The 21,620-nt window shown below is 50.4% G+C and overlaps 1 protein-coding gene across 1 annotated transcript; it reads right to left on the reverse strand.

Moving 5' to 3' along the window:
- Nucleotides 1-2,689: 2,689 nt before the first annotated feature.
- Glipr2 (GLI pathogenesis related 2) lies at nucleotides 2,690-21,331 on the reverse strand. Its single transcript, XM_051157029.1, has 5 exons — nucleotides 21,174-21,331; nucleotides 10,462-10,570; nucleotides 10,013-10,116; nucleotides 8,284-8,361; nucleotides 2,690-2,939 (listed from the first exon to the last, which is right to left on the reverse strand). Exons 1-5 carry the CDS (start codon nucleotides 21,184-21,186, stop codon nucleotides 2,779-2,781), a joined length of 465 nt encoding a protein of 154 aa, XP_051012986.1. The 5' UTR covers nucleotides 21,187-21,331; the 3' UTR covers nucleotides 2,690-2,778.
- Between the last annotated feature and the right edge of the window lie 289 nt (nucleotides 21,332-21,620).

Raw genomic sequence — 21,620 nt, forward strand, 5'->3', positions numbered from 1 at the left:
TGTACAGGCCTACACCTGGTTAAAGAAAGGATGAGCTGATGCAGGAGAACTGCCAGTTTGGAGGCAGCCAGGGCTATTCCATGAGACAGTCAAACTATAAAAAGGAAAGTGAGTGTGCCCCTGCCGGTTGGCTCAGCCAGCATCGCTGTCTGTCTCTTCTCCAGTGCTGGAAAGCAGCTTTTTCCTTAGTCCCAACCAGCTGTGCAAACAGCCTCGAGCTTCCAGCTTCATGCCAGCCTCCACCACCTGGTTATATGTGCTCCTGGGAGTCACCAGGAAGTTCATTGGCTGTTTGCTTGGTGTGGTCAGAAAAGGGCGTCTGCATTCCATTCACTCTTTTCCTGTCCTGCTCAGAATTTTCCTTTATGAGGATCTGCTAGGGAGGAGACCCCAATATTCTAATTTTTATGAGTTGATATTATCATATTGCAAACCCTTAAAGATAATATTTTCAGCCAGGCATGGTGGCACACCTTTAATCCCAACACTCGGGAGGCAGAGGCAGGCAGATTGCTGTGAGTTCAAGGCCAGCCTGGTCTACAAAGTGAATCCAGGACAGCCAAGGTTATACAGAGAAACCCTGTCTCAAACAAACAAATAAAAGATATTTTCAAAGATATACAGAATTAGAAGCAGGAAGCTCTGGCAGACTCTTGGTCCTCAAAGTGTGGGCCTTTTTTGTTGTTTTTTTGTTTGTTTGTTTGTTTTTGTAGACAGGGCTTGTCTGTGTAGCCTTGGCTGTCTTGGACTTTGTTGACCGGGCTGGCCTCGAATTCACAGCCATCCACCTGCTTCTGCCTCCCAGAGTGCTGGGATTGTAGGCGTGTGCCACTAACGCCCGGCTAATTTTTTTTCTTTTTCTTTTTTTCTTTCTTTTAAGACAGGATCTTACTAAGTTGTCAAACCTGGCCTTGAATTTCCAATCCTCCTGCCTCAGTTTTGAGAGTAGCTAGGATTTTAGCTTGTGTCTCCAGGCCAGGCTCACCTGTCTTTACCATTAACAACTGGACTACACGTACCTGTAGCTCTATTTACTGGGGCTCTATTTTAAACTTGGACCACCCTTAAGTTTTCAGTTCCACCGGTAAATTCTCTCCATGTGTCTAAGCTCAAATTTCTTGTCCCTGGCCTGCCTGGGGACTGTCTGCCCTCGAATCAGGTACTCAGTTCATCTGTGAGTCCATCGTGAGGTCACATGCTTCCAAAAGAAGCTATTTAGGCCGTTCGGTCCCCGGGGGAGGGGCTGGGGTGGGGCGGCGTCGTTGAAGATGAATTCAGAGTCCCGAATTACCTCAGCCATAAACCAAAAATCGCATTAGAGAAAGAAATCACACAAAAGGAAAAGATTTTATTGTCTCATTAGTGGATCTCCCTGGGTGAACCGCGCGGCACAGTGTGAGACTGTTCACAGTGTAACAAGCACCGGGCAACCTCGCAGTCCTTAGGCCAGCAACCCCTTCCTCCAGCTTAGTCCTTCCCCCCTTGGACCGCGGTAATCAGCTTTTCAAAGGGAACGGTGTATAGTTTGAGGCAAAACATAGAATCAAATTAGCGTTCCTAATCTCCCTGTTTGGGCCTCCTCCCGGGAGCATGTGGGCTTGTCACACATTCCAGGAGGAAGCGGAGGCGCAGCTGCAGCCGCAGCTGCAGGGGACAGGCCTGCGTGGTCACCGCCTGCAGAGCTGGGGAAGGACGGAGGCTGTGGGGTTTCCTCTGGGCCCTCCAAATGAGCTCACCCTCACCCCTACACGACTGACTTCATCGCCCCAGACCTTGGCCGAAAGCTCCGGGTCCACGGAGGTGAGAGTGGGGGCAGGGCTGCATTCCCGACCTAGCCTCACCTTCCCAGAAGCCAGACGTAGTGCTATGAGCGCCGAAACTTAAAAAAGTGTGAGGTGTGAGAGGTGCTAGTAGCTGTGGTAATTTCTCTTTGAAGGTTGAAAACTGAATGGAAATAAGGCCCCCAGCCCCCTCACTTGCCATTTGGCGATTCCATTAGGGGATCCCAGAGGATGCGGGATGATATCATGTCCTCCGACTGAGAAAGACAAATCTCATTGGCTCTGTGAAATGGAGCTGGCCACAGGTTTCTAACGCAGGCTGCTTTATGCCACATTTAAAAGAAGGTTTAATATTCTTAAGTTATCTACCAAAAGGGGATTGCAACGCAGGAAGATCATGTAAAACAACCTCACTTTGCAGAATGGCAAATATTCAGAATACACAGCGTCCGAGGATGAATATTGGCAGTGAGAAAGACTCATGGGGCAGTGGTGGTGTACACCTGTAATCCCAGCACTCGGGAGGTAGAGGCAGGTGGATCTCTGTGAGTTCGAGGCCAGCCTGGTCTACAAAGTGAGTCCAAGGACAGCCAGGACTACACAGATAAACCCTGTCTCAAAAAACAAAACAAAACAAAACAAACAAATAAAAAAAGCAAGAAAGACTGAAAAGAAGTCTGCTTTAAAAATAACAGAGAGAGAGAAAAAAAAATAACAGAGAAAAAAACGATGTCAGAATTAACCTTACACAAATCTAAGTAACTGGGGTCTAGGTCACCCTCTGGACAAACGCTTCAGCGGGCCACCCTGTAATCAGAAGGAGCTCGTGTGCAGCTGTCTATCAAGTGTGTGCACAAGAGATGTTCACAAGTGTGTGCACAGGAGATGTTCACAAGTACACCCCCCCCCCCCAGGGACAGACATCCGTTGGCTCTTTGTTGGTCTATAGGCACTTCATATACGAGTCTCCACTGTCTCATTGCATTTGTGATGTAAGTTACTTCTTTGGAGGTGGGACATTTTCTTCGAAGAAGCCCTGGTTGACGACATTCCCTGCTGGAAAGTACCTGGCCACCACGAAGGAGGACCCGTCACTTGCAGACGCCTTCCCCACGCCTATCTTCTTTGTATTCTTCCACACCATGGCTGTGAAGTGTCCTGTGGGAAACAAGGGAGGAACAACAGATGAGTCAACAGAACCCCCAAGAAGGACGCCTACGGGGTGGGGTCCTCCAAGCGCTGTGCGCTCTTGTCAGGATCAGGTTTGGTGTTTGCAGATGCCAATTGTGAAGAAGAAACAAAGCACACTGGCCGCTGGATTTGTAAAGCACATCAGTCACACAGGCCTCAGCCGCCTCAACACTCTGTCCTGTTCTTTCTGCAATCATGATAAAGTACAGGGGTCCCAGCGACTGTGATACCAGCTTACCAGGCACCCACCCTCAACAGTGGCCCTCAAAATGAACCCTTTATTCTTTCAGATTTTTACATTTTATTTATTTATTTTGATTTTTCGAGATATGGTTTCTCTGCATATCCTTGGCTGTCTTGGACGTGCTTTGTAGACCAGGCTGGCCTTGAACTCACAGAGAACCACTTGCCTCTGCCTCCCAAGTGCTGAGATTAAAGGCACGCGCCAACACTGCCCAGCTAAATTTTATTTTGTGTGTGTGATTGTTTTGTCTGAATGTTTATGGTTCCCTAGGAAGTCAAAAGAGGGCGTCAAACTACCTAAAATTGGAGTTATGAATGGTTGTGGAGCACCATGTAGATGTCGGGAATTGAACTCAGGTCCTCTGCAATAGCAACAAATGCTTTTATCCGCTCATGAGAGGCTCCCTTCATACCCCAAAACAACTTGTTTTGCTTGTTTGTTTGTTTTTTGAGACAGGAGTTCTCTGTGTATCCCTGGCTATCCTGGACTTACTTTGTAGACTAGGCTGGCCTCGAACTCACAGCGATCCACCGGCCTCTGCATCCCTCTGTTACTGTCTGATGGTCTTTTTTTTTTTTAAATCTGTGTTTTGACCTCTCAGAAACATTACCACAGTCAATATTCCTTCTCTTCAAAGCTTCCTCCCTCACTGACTTCCATGACACTGGTCTCTCAGCATTCCTCCAGTCTCCATCTTGATTTTATTCCCTCCTCATCCTTCTCAGCCCAAAGCTCTCTCCTTTCTTTCTACACTCTGTTGTTCAGGCAATTTTATCTTTCCCCGGCTCCCAGATGGCTTTCACCAGCTCAAATGTCCACTCTGTTCCAGACACAAATGCTACACATTTCCACTTGGATGACTCACAGATGTGACCTACCCAAACCTCACTCTCGATTTTGGTCCCCCAGACTTACTCCTCCACTGACCTCATCTGTATAAACAGCATGTCAGTGCACACGCCCAAGGGATGAGCCTGCATTCTTTCCCCCAAGATACCAAACTAACTCAAACCCGTGTTCTTCCAAAACCCCAGATTCATTCATAGTGTTCTCTCATGGAACAACATCCCCTGACTATTCCTGGAATCCACTTCTGTCCTCTCTAACTCATTTGTCACTGTAAAGCAAGTGACTTGGAAAGATGATGAGTTACAGAGGTCACTCTGAGACACAAGCCTTATCTAGTTAACTCCCTACAGTAAAAATCTGACACTTATTTCTAGTTGCGCCTGGAATGGACTGGTGGCCCCCTTCCCGCTCCCTGAGCACAGCAAGCTGCTTCCTATGAAGAGCCTTCAGGGAGTGAGCCCTGGCTCAAATCAGCCTGTGTGTGGATTTGTTTGTTTGTTTGTCCTACCATGCAGGGAATTGAGCCTGAGCTCATGCATGCCAAAAGCACGCCACCACTGTAGACTCTTCTTAGGTCTCTGACTAAACGTCATTTGTTTAAATGAGCCTTACACAATCTCCCTTTCCTTCACCAAACGTCTCCTTCTCTACTCTGACCACACCCTGTCCTTTCTCTTCCCCATTCCTCCTGCCTTCTTCACCTACAACCCCCCACACGGCAAAGAACGAGTTTCCTTTCCTTTTTTCCTTTTTTTTTTCAAGACAGGGTTTCTCTGTGTAGCCTTGGCCATCCTGGACTCACTTTGTAGACCAGGCTGGCCTCGAACTCACAGTGATCTGCCTGCCTCTGCCTCCCGAGTGTTGGGATTAAAAGCGTGTGCCACCACTGCCCAGCCACTCTAGATCTTTACTTATCTTTAAACTTGTACTGACCTCAGCCTATAAACTCTGGTTTTCAGCTCTAAACAGAAAGGCCGTTTTGGCCTGGTCACCCTTGGTGGCTCTGCTGCAGATCACAGCGTTAGGAACTGTGCAGCCTTGCCAGGCATTCCTGCTTCCCCGGCAAGAACTCAAGCCCCTTTCTCCCACAGGCTTCAGCCATTGACCATCTTTCTCTCTGTTTCCCAGAGGAGGAGGAAGCTGCCATCATCCATTGGTTGCCATGCAACTGCCTGGACAGAAAGTGCTCATCAGTGATGATGCGCATGGCAGCTTCTGTTGCCTTAAGGGAGGACACTGAGCAACCGCTGCGCATGTTTCTGTTTGCACAGGATAATCCCGTTATTTAGAGATGAATTAAGGGGCACAACTTCCTTAGCAACATCAGATACATACTGGTTTCTAACGCCAACTTCCAACAACAGTTCTTTTTTCTTTTCTTCTTTGTCCCCACCCCTTAAAGGGATCACATCCTCTTTCCTGCTGTGGACCGCACTTCTCAGAATATGCCTTTTGAAAACCACACTGAACTAATTACAGTATATCCTTTCAAAAACTAAACAAAACAACAACAAACAAACAAAACCCAAAAACCCACAAAGAGGAGAAAAAAATGAGACAACTTTCTGAACTGATAATTAGACAATCTCTGACAGTGCAAAAGAGGACACACACACACACACACACACACAACTTCAGGATGATACACAAGAAACCAGTAGCTTACATGGCTTTCAGATGCCCTGTCACGTCAAATTAGTCCTCATTTAAAATAAATTAACAAATGTATTCATTTAAATAGGACAGAACAAAGTAATTATAAGGAATGTTTTTTTCCATGCAGCATATAGTGGGGACATAGGGCGGCTGAGGGAGTGGCTGTCAATCCAGTGTCTCCAATGCCTTTCACCTATCTGAACTCAGGTCAGGGAACCCAAAACAAAAGAAAACAAAACAACAACAACAACAAAAGCCAATGCAACAAGAAGGTAGGAACTCAGAGACTTGGACAGGATGAGGCTGACAATCCTCAAAGCTTGAAGCCACAGCTCCACAACACCAAACAAAGCCCCATTCCCTGCTCCTGTCATTTGTCCCCAGCATTGCACAGCTGCTATGACCAGGTGCAGGGGCCATGGAAGAGGTACCGGAGAAGAACAGAAGACACAAAAAAAGCCTTTCTGTAGGTCAGTCTTGCTAATGGGCAGAAGGAAGGCCCACTTTCAGCTGCCATTGGAGGCTGCGGTGGCTGGGATGCAGGCCTTTGATAAGCATCAAGCAGTGCCACGTGCAGCTCCAAAATCTAGCAAGCGTCTGCTTGCTCAGGACCTCACTCATGGGGAGAGCAAGCTATAAAACCGAAGTCTGTGGACACTGTCTGTATTAAAAGCAGACAAGGCTCTGCCCACACACCCTTAATCACTGCTCCCTCCACCTCATTCAGTGGCAAGGTCACTGTCATCTGAAGCTCTGGCAGCCACTCCTGCACCTTAGCCTGGTGACCTGGAGGCAAGGGGGGCAGGGGTGGGGTGGGGTGGTGTTAATTGAACAAGAAATGCCACAGATCTGCATCTAGGGTTACAAGAACCCTTCTTGGACAGGGTGAGCAGTAAGCCACAGGAAACGGTGAGAATGTGTCATTTCCTGCTTCTGAAGAACTTTCCAGGGGATGGGAGGCCCCAGTGGCTCTACTGGGTAGATGGGATGGTGGGGTAGGGGTTGGGGTGGGGAGGGAACTCCCCTTTCAGTTTCTCTGCCGCTTTGGATCAGACATAAGTTTCTTCGTCCCCTATCATGGGCTCAGGAGGGGTCTGAGTCACTTCTGAGGAAAGACAAGGCAGCAAGTGTTGAGGGTGGGGTGGGGGGAGGTGGGTGGAGTTGATATGAGGCCAAAACATGGAGCAGAAGAAACCCAGAGCCCAGAAAAGCTGTCCAGACTTTAATAAGGTAAATGTTTGCTGCTGAGGGCTGGAGAAAGGGCGCATCCTTAGCACTGGGGCAAAAAGCTTGCCTAGCAGCACTATATAGCTCCGGGTGGGTGGGGGTGGGAGCTCACTGCCTGGCCAGTGTAGTAAAATAGCTGAGCTCCAGATACAGTGAAAAACCCTGTCTCAAAAACTAAAGTGGAGAGCAACCGAGAAGGATATTAGACATCAATTTCTGATCTCCACATGCATACACATGCATCTACACAAGAGTTTCACAAACACACACACACACATGAGCATACTCATGTGCAAACATATGCATCTATATGTACACACATGTGTATCTGCACAAGCACACATGAGAATCCTCATGCACACACGTGTCTGTCTGCATGCACACACATGTATCTGCCCACATGTTTATCTGCATACACACTCGAGCATCGTCATGAACACATACATGTATATCTAAATGCACATATTCGTATCTGCCCACATACGTGACCATCTTCTAGAACACATACATGTATATCTGCATGCACACATGTGTATCTGCACATATAAACATGTATATAAACACACATGTATCTGCACGTGTGCACACATGCGTGCATGCACGTGCACACTCATACACACACAAACACACACACACACACACACACACACACACACACGGCCTGTAAGAAAGGCTATCTCTGGCTCTGAATCACCAACTCCCAGAAGTGCCCCCATGTCCTTGGATAGGGAAGACAAGAACAACTCAAGTTCACACAAGAATGCCACAGCTGAGAGGAGTATGAGCTTTCCTGGACCTTAACTCATCTGAGCCACAGCCTAGAACATACACACACATGCACGCACACACGCACGCACACACGCACACAGGCAAGAAGGGAAACCCCAGTGCTGTGAAGTGCGGTGAAGGAGATGAGGAAGAGGAGGGAGTGAGAAGGAGGGGGAGGTGAAGACTAGCCCGACCTTTCCAAACAGCCCCCAGGGAGCCACAGCAGCATAACCAGGAAGGAGGGCAGCTGAGGCAGGAGGATGACCAGTTGGGCAGTTGTGTGTTCAAGAAAAAAACCGTGCAGTAACCCACGGAATGTTGAGCTGGCAGGGGTGTGAGCATCCTGGGTGCCCTCAGATGAAGAAAGGGCACACAGGGGTCTGGGATGATGGTGGGCGGGTGAGGTGGGCGGGGGCTGGGGAAAGAAAGCTTTCTGGGCAAAGTTAAACCAGAGAAGTGTGGCTAAACCAATGCAGGAGGTAAAGTGCAAACGTTCTGAAGATAATTTCCTCTCTCTCTCTCTGTCTCTCTCTCTCTCCCCACCCCCCAATCGGCCTGGTCACTCACCAGTCCCCGAGGTGAAGCCAGGCTGCTGGAAGTTGTAGTTCTTGATTTCACTGTACCACCTATCAGCCACTTCCTTTCCTGTACAGAAAAGACACTTGAGACCTGGGCAGTAAAGCCTACACACACCCCAGCTGTCTTCCACCCCAGTCCTCAAACCACTCATTCAACACTGGAAGTCTGAGAAAGTACTGATGAGGTTTAGGGGTGGGGTTACTCGCTACAGACACTTGGGGACTCAGGAAGAGAGTGCTTGCTGGGCTGAGGAGAGCACTGGCCGGGGTCAAGGGTCCCCAGATGAGGCAGCCTACATCCTGCCACGGAAGCGTTGTGTCATTCTGGGCAATATTGCATTGTGCAATAAAAAGGCTGAGCACAGTGCATCCTGAGGGCCTCCTGGCCCATGGTCAGAATTCCTGGGAAGCTGTCCTCACCCTAATCCAGCTCATCTTGAGTATCCATTGTCAGCAGTGGCACAAGGAAGCATTTTCCTGGGATCTATTGAGCTCAGAGCCCCAGGTCAAACTCAGGACATAGGTGACAAGATGAGTCAGCCTGGGACTTGTTAGAATTTAGAGTCTGATTAAATTGGGTCCCGAGCTCCCTACTGTTGCTGCAAGTTCATGAAGCATGTCCAGGCCACGCCTGGGGACCATGTAAAGGAAGCTGAGGCCCAGGTCCTGTTTCAGATTTGCTGTACTGGGTTCTCTGGAGGAGAGACCTCAGGCCTGGACATTTTCTGAAGCTTTCCAAAGACTCTAGTATGTAACTAGGAGACATCAAACCAGACTATTTCGTGTAAGAATGGGAAAGCTCGGGCCAGAGTGAGTAGTGACTTGATCTTGGTGTGGAATCTAACCCAAGGACAAGCAGGACAGGGCAGCATCCCAGTGTCCAATCAACACCCCCTCACACAGCACACTTCTCCCAGCCAGGAGAGGCCACAGCCTGTGGCCAGAGTGTGCAGGTTGAGGAGGAACCTTGAGGCCCCCATCAGCTGCCTTCCAGCCACATAGCTTACGGGGAGGGGACAGCTGCTCTCTGTCTCTGTCTCTCTGTGTGTGTGTGTGACAGTGTGTTATACTAGGGAAGCGAGGCAGCCTGGAGAATCCCCTTGGGAGCTCTGGGGAATGTGGGGCTGGGGAGGGAAAGAGTCACTCTCTTCTTGGGTTTGGAGAAAGCTCCAGGGATCATGGCATCTCTCACTCTTTTCCTAACGAGCTACCTCAGGGTTGGAGAAGCCAAGACTCAAGAATGTTAGCTCAGTGGGGTCGACGCATTCCTTCCCAGGCCTTGGGTGGGAAAAATCATCTTTTTCTTTGTTTTAAAAAAGAAAAGTGTTCAATTCTCCCCCCCCCTCTTTCTCTCTTATGAAAGCAATACACCTATGGTGTAAAAATAATAATAATTTAGAAAAGCGCAAGATGCTCCAGCATCCACAGAACCAGGCTGAAATTATACAGATGCTGTCGTCTCCAGCGCCCATGCCTCCGACTTGGACTTCTGCACCGGAGCTGTCTAGCCTGACTCATCACTGTTCTGGGCTCCCAGCCTCCTGGTTCCAGGCCAGCCACTGAGGTCAGCCTAGGAGCAGATGCAGAGAATTCAGGGGGTTCCCCGCCCTTCCTGGGCCTGTGGCTAAGGCATCACTGAACCGCGAAAGAGCCTAGTGTCAGGAGGAGCCTGCAGAGGTCTAGCTAAGCAAAGAGGAGAGGAGCTGAGGGTTTCCTACCTGTCTGATCATAGGATGCCCATGCAAGGTTCTCCCCACATTGGCCACGACTGGACTCTGGGCTGTGCTTGAGAATTCTTGTGCTGGCCAGGGCCTCCGAATACCTGCATAATGTGTCTCCTCAGAGCAGGCTCAACCCAGGGACCCCTCCCCAAACCCCTCCCCAACACCTGAGCTTTGTATGGCTGAGCCTACTTCCCTGTCTGGGCTCACCAGATGGATGGCAAAAACATCGTTCCTGTGTAGCCTGGGCCTCCCAACAATGCAATTTTCATTAGACCAGAACTGATGCTCAGGAGCAAAGGGACCTGCTGGGCCAGCAGCAGCGTGGTCCTTAAACATGGCTGTATCTGGACCCAAATCACATCTCTTCAACCACCCAAGGGCCCTTTATGACTACAGAAGCTGCTCCACCAAGGCCCAGAGCCTGATGGCTGTTGTGGACTCACTGTTGGGCTTCCTGGTTGAGCTTCTTGCAGAGCTTCAGTGGAGGGACACCGTGCTGAGCCCGGTACTCATTGTGGGCCTTCAGGACCTCGTTATTAAACTGTTTGGAAGCTGGAATAACAGAAGAAAGGACAACTGGGGAGGAAGGCTGAGTGGATGTAACAACTGTCAATAAAACGCTGTTTAGCCAATCCGCTGGGCAGAAAGAGAGGAAGCGAAAGGCGGGACTTGGTGGGGGGGAGGAGAAAAGGTTGGATGGTTAGGAGAATAGGAAGGACAGTTAGGGGAAGAGGAGGAGGGTGGATGCGGATGAGGAGAGAAATTACCTAACACGATCACAGTGGCAAGTGCTTGAGGTATATGTACGTTATGAGGTTTTGAGTAGTTTGTTTATTTTACGGGTAGATTTTAGTTAGATTCTGCCTTCCTAGGCCGAACCACCGATACAAATTTATTGTAACAGACAACAGCTCAGTACCAAGGGGCAAACAGACAAAGGTATACTGGCATGGTTTGGGATACACAGAGACTGCTGACTTCTTCCTCTTCATCCTGGTCTCATGGCCCTGTTCCACACCAGTGTTCATCCTGCCTCTATCACCCTCCAAGTCTCTGCAGATCAGAACTCTATCTGGATTATGGAGGAACTTCTGGGTTGTTGGACATTCGAATCTTTATCTGAGGCAACAGGCTGAAGCAGCGGAACACATTGATTCAGATTATGTTTCCGAGGGGCGCTGAGAAAAGTACAGGGCTGGCCAGACACTGCTAAAAGAAAATGTCTGAAGATGAATAGATACCTCAGGCTAGACCAAAGGAGTCTGGGAAGCTCAGGGAGAAATAGCTTATCTAGGGTGGGTAGTACCATATGGACCAGTAAATGCAAGAGATGGATGGAGAAAGGAAGAAAGGTGTCTCTCTCTCTCTCTCTCTCTCTCTCTCTCTCTTTTCTCTCTCCTCTCTCTCTCTCTCTCTCTCTCTCACACACACACACACACACACACACACACACAGGAGAGAGACAGAGAGAGAGAGAGAGAGAGAGAGAGAGAATCAGAGAGAGCCAGATAAAGAACAAGGACCAATAACAGCAACATTGAGCGATGGAGTAAGAGGAACAGAGGACCTGATCAGCTGGGTGGGGCTGTAGCAAGGGAAAAGCCCATGCTGCACTGAATTATGAATTCAGAAAAGACAAGATGCAAAGGGTTGGGGTTAGGAAAATAAGGGACAAGTGACAGGAAGGTCAAGAGTGGACAAACCCTCACTGCTTCTAGCATCTCACACTGATCCCAAGCCATCTGTCAGTCCATCTAACCAACCACTACTCACCCAGAAGCCACCTGCTTCCCATGTGGTATCATGCATCTATCTATACACCCCCCTATTGCCAGCATTAACCCATCCAACATTTACCCATCCCCCACCACAGCAATTCAGACCCAACTCTAATCTACTTGTCTGCTCCCTGAGCACCATCCCCCATGATGCAGACACAAACCAGCCAAATCCTGACCTCGAAAGCTCACACAGAGAGCGGTGATGGTCATGTAAGCAGTAATGGTGCCTGGAGCAAGAGTCCAGGATTAAGATCACACGCCACAGGCAACTGCCTTGGGAATCTAGGAAGCCACCCACTTCTGTGGGTGTGGGATGCTGGAGAGAACTGTGGGTGAGCACCAAGCTGGCCCTATCTGCCAGGAGCCTGTCTTTTGGTGGTGGTAGGAAGGGTGTGACCACAGTCATGAAGGAAGTGCTTGGGGCTAGCTGCAGACGGGAGGGAGGAAGAAATGCAGGTAGGTCATGGTTAGTGACCGTGGTGTCCTAGGACTTCCTGACAAGTTACAGAGGAAGCAGGCTGCCCTTGGGGGATGTTGGGTACAGTAAGGCTGCATAGGAGATCCAGCTTCAGGAACATATGGTGGGGTGGGGCAGGGTTGGAAGGTTTCTGAGCCTATTTGTGAGGTTTGGGGTAACAGAGGGTGGAGCACAACCAGAAATCTCCACACCCTTTGATACACATTTGAGGGCTCCTGAGATAGGAGGAAACAGGGAGTGTTTAATAAATAAGTGTGGAGTTTGCAAAGTGAAAAGATCTTGGAGCTGTTTTACAGCAGAGTGACTCCACCTGACACTTGTGGGGAGGGCACACATGGAGCACTTGACACTGGAAGGGAGGGCACACATGGAGCACCTGACACCTAGAGGGAGGGCACACATGGAGCACCTGACACTGGGAGGGAGGGCACACATGGAGCACTTGACACTGGGAGGGAGGGCACACATGGAACATGTGACACTGGGACGGAGGGTACACGTGAAGCACCTGACACTGGGAAGGAGGGCACACATGGAGCACTTTACACTGGGAAAGCACACGTGGAGCACCTCAGGGTGGTTCTCAGGTTTGGCATGTTGATGTGGAACTGGGGACATCAAATTGCAGTCATTCAAAAGCCATTTCAAGCAACTGTGGTGCCACACATCTTTAATCCCAGCACTCAAGGAGGCAGAAGCAGGAGGATCTCTGAGTTTGAGGCCAGCCTGGTCTGCAAATTGAGTCCAGGACAGCTCAGGGTGCACAGAGAACCCACACACACAAAAATAATCCCCACATTGTGCATTGCATGCTCAGGGGTGGGGGACAGGTCACAGAAGCAAGAGCAACTCCTGGACACAAGTCACATGCCGGGTCTCTTGCAGTAAGCTAAGGAGCCAGCAAGATGGTGTGGTAATCAGAACCACAGGCCCCAAGGCCATGGGTATTCCATCCTACCTTGCCCAAGAGGCAGAGAGAGAGTCTGAGGAGGCTGGAAGCATGTTCCTGTGAGAGTGAGCCCACATTGGGCTCTTTATCTTGGAGATGAGACTGGAAGGTGGGGTTGGGGGGTCAGTGGAGGTGCTCTGGTGAATTCTGGGATCCTACAGGACAAAGATGGAGCCAGCAGGTAGAAAGGACAGGGTGACAGGTTTCAGGCAGGACTAAGATGGTCCTTTCTCCCAGTGAAAATGTTACTGGAGCTTTAAGGGAACAAGTTCTGGCAGCCCTGAGAAGTGAGGGTCCACCCCATCCTTAGTACTCCACTACCGCCATCTCCGTCCTCACCATTCCAAGATGAGTAATGATGGAAAGCAGAGAAAGGTGACAATGGGGCCACATAGAGGTCTGAGTTTAAATGGCAGGCAAGGTGTGTGTATAAGGAAGAGGTTCTGCTCAAGGTTGGCCCAGCACATCAAGTTCTCTTTCAAGTTGTCACCGTGCTATGAAGTCTCTTCCTGGAAGGCTGGCACCGGGATTGCAGTCTTTTCCTTCCCCCAGCATGAGACTCCTGGAGGCATTCCAGGTCCTTGGGTCCACTGTCCCAGTAGTTTGATATCTGACGTCTGCATCTCTCTTCAGAAAATACACACTTCTGCCTGGACTGTTACAATAGCTTTTTGAAAATTGGAGGGGCCGTCCCCAGAAAGTGGCAAGCTGTCTACCACTGGGGCATGCAAGCGAGTTAGTCTCTATCCCTGGTGCGGTTCCATCAGGTGTGGGTGAGGGGGATGGAAAACTGACCCATGACTTCCCGGAGTTTCCCACCCTTCAGTAAATAGACACGGTAATAAGACAAGGGCTTGCCTAAGCCACACGGTCACAGAGAGGAAGGCACCCTGAGTGATAGGCATAGTCAGGGCCATCCTGAACTTCCAGTTCCCGTGTCTCAGACAGCCAGGGAAGGTCTGGTGGGACACCCTGAGAGACACCTGAGACTCAGTGACATGTGCGGTGCCAAGAGAGCTCCCTGGACTGGTGGTGTCCCAGGTCTGGAGGCAGGGGGAGAAGCCGAGGATGCAGAAAAGGCCAGGCTATTGGGGCCCATGAGACACAGAGCCAATTTAAAGCAGCTTGGGTGTTGGGGTCTGCCTGCACTGGACCCCAGTGTGCTGTAAGCCCTGAAGGCTCTTCAGCAGAGACATATAAGGCTCTTAAAAACTAGGTCATTGTACTCTCAGAGTGGGGGAAGTTACAAGGGACAAAAGTGAAAGTCCCCGAACCAACACTGGAGCAGTGCCAGAAGACGATACCAGGCACAGGCCCCAGCAGGGCCAGGCTCAATCAGTCCGGGCCTCTGCAAGGCCTCAGGAGGTCCCAAGAGTGGAGGGCTGTCTTGTTTCCCTCAGATGGAGCCAGGGGGCCCTTCAGCCACTTAGGACTATCTTAGGAGTTCCCTCCCACTCGGAGCAGGACAAGAGCCCAAGGAGACAAGTTATCAATGGTGACCACACCCAGCCAGAGGCACACCCTACTTCTATAGAAAAGCCCAAGAACACAGATAAAGTCAAAGTAAAACTACCCACCCCCATGCTGGGAGGGAGGGCCCTCAGCTGTGCAACAAGGGGCGTGCAGGGGGCGGAGATCCACACCCATCTGCCCTGGGCTCAAACTTTGTCCTGCTCTCTCCCACTGTGCCTTGGAGACCTCTTTAACCTCTCTCCACTTCCTATAGCATCCTTTACCCACCTACATCACTAGACTAGACAGAATGGGCTTTGCAAGGGGAGTAACCTGCTCAGATTTCCCCGGCTGGTCCAGGGGTACCATCAGGAGGGATCTGAAGCAAGGCCTTGTTCAGAAGGTCGGCCTCATAGCCCCTGGGTCGCCAGATGGAGTGGTAGAGGCGTCACCTAGGGGGACAGCTGATGCCTGTCTCCAATCCCTCACAGAAGAGAAGAGGAAGGAAGGGGAGAAACAGCTACATTTCTCAAGAGCCTTCTCAGAGCTGGGCCTGCCTGAGAGGCCTCAGCCAACATGGGGCTGCAGGAGGCTGCAGAGACTGCCTAGGGGAGAGGGGACAGCAGGGCAGCTGTCTGTGGGAATGCAAGGCCAGGCATTCCAGCATTCTAGGTGGGGCTATTCCAGGTCCTTTAAGATCTTTTAGGGCTCTGAGGAAAGTGAAGGAATTCTGAGGTCTGTCCTTAGCTGCTCCCCTCCCAAACCATACCCCTGCTTTTGGCAGACAGGATCTTCCCTCAGCACCCTCCCCCCACCCCCCAAGGCCTCATTGTCCTATTTGCTGCCCCCTCTACACTCCCTACAAAAGATGAGAAGAGGTCCCACCCTCCTCTTGGCAAGAGGCTGGAAAGCAGATTGCTTCAGCCTTTGGGACAAAACTGATTTTGCATCTTTATGAAGAGTAGGAAGTGGATAATTGGAGGGAAAACAACTTTTTAAGGTATCGCTGAGTCCTTCCAAGCCTGCACATTTGCTAAGTGGATGATGAGCAAATGAACAAATGATTCCACCAGGTGCAGAGACAGTACTAGGACTAGATGCCTGTCTTGCAGCGCACAAGCTGAAAAACACTGGCCTAAAGACAAGTCTCTTCCCCTGGGCTCCCCCTCTGTTCACGATGCCCTCGAAGCAGGGAAACCATTCAGACTAGGCTGGCAAAATAAATACATAGATAAACTAGAGCTGCTGGGGTTGCCCTGGCTCGAGTGGCCTGTCCCTGCAGAGGTCCCAGAGCCCCACCCAGTAGAAAATTCCTGGCCTTCTGCACTGACGTCCTCTGGTGGGAAGAGTCCGGTGTCTGAGGTGGGGCACCAAGATTCTTAGAGATAATTGGAGTGTGTGTGTGTGTGTATGTATATGTTTGTGTGTGTGTGTGTGTGTGTGTGTGTGTGTGTGTGTGTGTGTGTCCCCACCAGCCGGAGTCTAGCTGGGATGGGGACAGGGCTGAGGGCATGTGGTCAGTATACTATGGAAGCATACAGTTCAGAAGTCGAAAAGCCAGGTTCTGTATGCGCGCACACACACACACACACACACACACACACACACTACACCACACTCAGAGCCAAATTCTAATCCTAGTGTGTTCACTTATTAGCCCAGACATTATATAACAAATTGACTCTAATGGCCTTGAGGGCTGGTAAAAAGGTTAGTAACATAAAAGACTCCACACCACTGCCTTACATGTCACAGGAGGCCAGATGATTGGGAATCACTATTATTCAAGGCAAACAGCTACCGCAGTCTCAGGTCGCAGGTCACCTGTTGCACACTGAGGCCCACTAGGGACACCAGGGGTGTGAGCAGGACCCTGTGATCTTCCAACACTAGCCCAAGCTCCCTGGCTTTGAGCAGAAGCAACTGTATGATGGCCTCAGGGGGTCGGTCACACCCACCATGAAGCTCTAGGAGTGTATCTGGGGTTAGGATGTCAAAAGCAACTGACTACTGCTCTGTGAGGCCAAACTGAGGCCCAGGCAAGGCAGGGATGTATTCCTTGGGTGGTCTTTTGGGAGACACATAGAACTCCTGTGTATTTCTGAGAGCCACCTCCCTGAAAACTCCACTACTGGCCTGATTCTCAGGGTTGGGTTTGTACAGAGGGTTCACTAGTGTCTGAGTCATCTGGAAAAGTGACTTTTTCTTATGGGAACTTAGAAGAGCCAGACATGTGTGGCCATGAGGGACGCAGGCCTTAACCGGTGTACTAGCAAGTGAGTGTGGGGGCCTGTGAGTGTGACACCTGGGTCTACCCACTCCAACCTGCTCCCTGCCACAGCTCCCTCATTGTTTTCTCCTCTGCAACCTGCATCAGCCGGTGGACTTCACAGGTGGACCCATGCCTCCAATCTTCCCTTTTATTCCTTGCAAGTTGGTCCCAAGTCTGCCCGAGATCAGCATCCCTCCTCCTCGCGGACCCACATTCACTCCCTAAACCACAGCCTCCTAAGCTGTGGGCTAGGACCCTGTGTGGGCACATAATTGACTGTGGAGGTGGCAAGAACAACAACAAAAAGATTTGTGGATGCACAATCACGACCAGTGGACTCAAAAGCAAACATATAATGAATCTAAGGAGCTGGGAGGTGGTGGTGCACACCTTTAATCCCAGCACTGGGGAGGGAGAGGCAAGCGGATTGTGTGAGTTCAAGGCCAGCCTGATCTATAAAGTGAGTCCAGGACAGTGAAGGCTGTTTCTGAAGGAGAAAAAAAAAAAAAAAAAAAAAAAAGAAATGAATCTAAGATATCGCTGACAGTGCTCAACCGTGTTGTGTGGACAATTTCTCTGCAGCCTTGGTTCTGAAGCCACCAGGTGAGGGCCATGCACTGCACATACCATCACACCGGGCAGTTTTTAAAGTAGCTCAGTTCATTTGTTATGAACCCAGGGTTTTTGATTGCACATATAAAGTGTTCTACTCTTATAGAGACATAATGGTTTAATTACTGAAAACAGTATTTTTCTACTGTCATTTCTCAGTCAAACTAGTATAGCTTTGGATAGCATCTTGTTAGAATACTTAACTTTTTTTTTTTTTTTTTTTTTACACTTTTTAAGGGTGTGTTTGAGCATCAGGGTCTGTGTTCAGAGGGCAGAGGACAACTTGTGAGAGTTGACTCTCTCCTTCCACCACGTAGGTTCCAGAGGTCCGTTTCAGGTCTTCAGGCTTGTCTGCAAGCACCTTTACCTAGTGACCCATCTTGTTGGACTTTGAGTGTTTGATTTTAAAAATTGCTGTTGAGTTACTCGCTTGAGAGCAATAAGTCACTGAACAGCTGGGGACATGGGTCAGTGGTAGAGTGCTTGCTTGGCATGTTCAATCCCCAGTGCCATAAACGAACAAATACATTGGCGAATAAAGTTTGCTTTGATTAGGACAGAAATTCCAATGATACCTGGGTGTGATAGTGCAGGCCTTTAATCTCCGGAAGCTGAGGCAGGCACACCTCTGTGAGTCTGTGGATACTAGCCTAGTTTGCACAGCCAAAGCTACACAATGAAGCCGTCTCCAGTGTGTGTGTGTGTAGTGTGTGTGTGTCCTAAAGAGCAGTTTCAAAATACATTTCTTAGAGCAGGGGAAATGGCCTTTGGGAAAGACTTGCCATGCAAGCATGATCATGTAAGTTTGGATTCCCAACATCCCCGTTTAAAAACAAAACAACAGCAACACATAACTCTGAGCACAGTAGCCATGCCTGTAATCCCAGATGGAGGAGTGAGAGGAGGATCCGGGGCTCAATGACCAGCTAGCCCAGCTGAATCAGCTAGCCCCAGGTTCAGTAAGAGATCCTGTCTCAAAAGATAGGAGGAGAGCACTCAAAGAAGACACTCACTGTTTACCCCTTGTCTTCACACACACACACACACACACACACACACACAGAGAGAGAGAGAGAGAGAGAGAGAGAGAGAGAGAGAACATACATGGTAGCAACATGAATTTCTGTATGAATTATCTGTAAATATTTGATTCATATACTTGTTATAAATATATATGTACATACACCTGGCGTTGTGTAACAATATGTTGGGTAAAACTACTTCTTTCACAAGTAGACAAAGTTTAAGAAGCATGGCCCAGTCAGACTTGGTGGAACACACCTTTAATCCGAGTATTCAGGGAGGCAGAGGCAGGCCGAACGCTGTCAGCTCCAGGCCAACCTGGTCTACAAAGCAAATCCAGGACAGCCAAGGCTACACAGGGGGAAAAAAAAGCCTGGCCCTAGGAACTTGCAGCGCTGTTGTCTGTAGGGAGTCAGTCTCTCACTCCCTCTCTTTGGACCCTCTCTCCTCTCTGGTGCTACCATGATCAGTGGCATCGCATTCTGTAAAAAGCACAGCCCTCTAGATCCAGCCACTTTGTTTGGACTCCTCCATGGAGCCCCTCACAGATGAGGCCTCTCTCCTGTGCTTCCTCCACCTTCCTTCACTTGTGGACCTTGGGCTTGGGTCATTTCCTATCCCCTCCTGAGCCTCTCCCCCACTGCACCAGGTCCACAACTTAGAAGAGGGGACAGAGGGTAGGAGGGGGGAGGGACACGGAGTGAGATGGGGAGGAACTGGTAGAAGGGTGATGGCACATGTACAGTTCTAGAAAATTAGATCTTATAGCAGGAGCTGGAAACAATATGTATCTTTAGGGTGGGGTGGGGCAGGTGGCATGCCTTTAATTCCAGCATCAGAGGGGCAGGTGGATCTTTGTGAGTTTCAGACCACTTTGGTCTACATAGTGAGTTTCAGGCTAGACAGAGGTACATAAGTGAGACTTTGTCTTAAAGTAATAATAGTAACAACAAATATTAATAAGATGAAATGTAGCTTTAGAGAATCCCTGGACTGTATAGAGAGGAAGGAGTTAATTTTTCAAGTACAGATCTCAAAAAGCTTTCGTTTGTCCCATCACCACCTTTTAACTCATTCTTTTAATTACATGACATTTTCTTCCTTTCCACTGCAAAGGATCATATGCCCCCTCTTTGTACAGATGGGTAAACCGAGGCATGGAGAAAGGGAAAAAAGCCTTACTTAGTATCACATAACAAATGATTAGTAGGGCCAGCATTGAAAGCCAGGCCTCTCAGTAAAGATGGAGGAAAGGCAGGTGAGGGTCAGGCTGGGATGGCTACTTCTCATGCACTTCTTGAGTCTAGGTCCTCAAGGACAGATCCAAGAAAGGACTCAACTGTCCTCTCTGGAGCGGATAGCCCAGCGACTCCATTAAGAGGTTCTCAACTTGTGGGTCGCCACCCCTTCGAGGGCAGTCCTATATTAGCTATTTCCGTTATGATTCGTATCAGTAGCAAAGTTATGGTTATGAAGTAGCAGCAACATACTTTTATAGCTAGGGGCCGCCAGAATACGAGGAACTGTATTAAAAGGTCTCAGTGTCAGGAAGGTTGAGAACCTCTGCTACAGAGAGTCTCCTGTGAGGCAGGAATGGTGTCCCAGTGAATAGAAAGCCTTGCCCCCCCAGGAGGGAGAAGTCAGTGGAGGAGGGCGGGGCGAAGATCTATTGCCCAACACCTCTCCCTTGTCTGTGCAGGAGGGGGTGACTAGAAATGATACAGGGTGTGGCCTGTCCCTCGGAAGGAGGAGGGAGAGTCTAGGGATGGGATCCCCTTCACAGGAGTTGAGCACAGATGGGGAGGGTTTCAGGGAGGATGGCGGGAGTGGTGAAGACAGGGCCGGGGCACACAGAGGAAGTGACCTGAGTGCCTCCCTGCCAGCACATTTGTGTGGCAAAGGGGGTGTGCCAGTGGCCAGAGGGCCTCACAACGGGGTGGAAGGTGCCAGGCAGGGAGAGACAGGAAAACTGCTTTTCAGAAACTTAAACCTTACAGCCGCGGTAGTGAGGACTGGAGGCAGTAAGGCAACGATCACAGAGGGAGCCAGAGGGTCTGCACGGCACCCAACCTGGCACAGAGAGGACCCAGGAAATGAGGCAGAAGAGAACGAAAAGGTTTCTTAGAGCTTTTTGTTGGGTGGGATCGGACTAGCTGCTCCGCAGCCTGGGATGCTGTCAGTTTGGTGACTTTCCAACTGTAACTTTGTCCTCCTCTGGAAACAAAGCATAGCCACGCCTCGGCGGACTCAGACAGCTATTCCCCAACGGTGCTTGGAAACCCTCCCTGACGCAATACCTGGCTCTCAGCCAGAGGGACCCTCCATCGCTTCCGCCCGTCTTTCTTTCTCTCCCTCCCGTCGTTCTTACCGCTACCTCCGCTCTCAGGTTGAACCAGAAACCGCCCCAGCAGCGCCTGTAGGCGCTTCGCTCCGCACGCTCTCCATCCCTCACCCAGGGGTCCCGCATTGCAGCGAGAGCGGCGGGGACCTGAAAGGGGCGCCCAGGGGACCAGTCGCCAGGCGGGGCAGGGTGACTGCTAGGCCCTGGAGCCAAGCCCGCACCCCGGCTGGACGTCCGGGTGGCTTACCCGACTTTCCCATGGCCCGCCGTGTGCACTCCTCGGCTCCGCGACTGCACCGCTAAGTTGCGCTGGGTAGCGAGCGGGTCCCAGCAGCTGGCCGGCGCCGGGAGGGGCAGGGGCGGCCACTCCCCCGGCGCCGCCCGGCCCCGCCTTATAAGGCAACAGCAGCTGTTGGCGGAGGCGCGGGGGTCCACCCCTAGAATTCATTTGGCCCGGTGGGATTCCACCGCTAGCTAGGGCGGTCCAGATGTGGACGCGATCGCCGCCTCTGAGCGTGCCTCTTTCCGGGAGCTGAAAGTGCGGGAGCTCGACTTTTGGGGAGCTGGAGCCTTCCTTGTGGTCATCCCCGGCTCCTGAGCCACAGCTGCGTCAGGACTGCTGCGCTCACTTGGCCCGGTGAGGTACGGTTCCCTCCGACGCCACCAGGGGTCGGTACCCTCCAGTCTCAGTCTC

The sequence above is a fragment of the Acomys russatus genome, chromosome 2, assembly GCF_903995435.1.
Source record: "Acomys russatus chromosome 2, mAcoRus1.1, whole genome shotgun sequence".
Classification (NCBI taxonomy): Eukaryota; Metazoa; Chordata; class Mammalia; order Rodentia; family Muridae; genus Acomys; species Acomys russatus.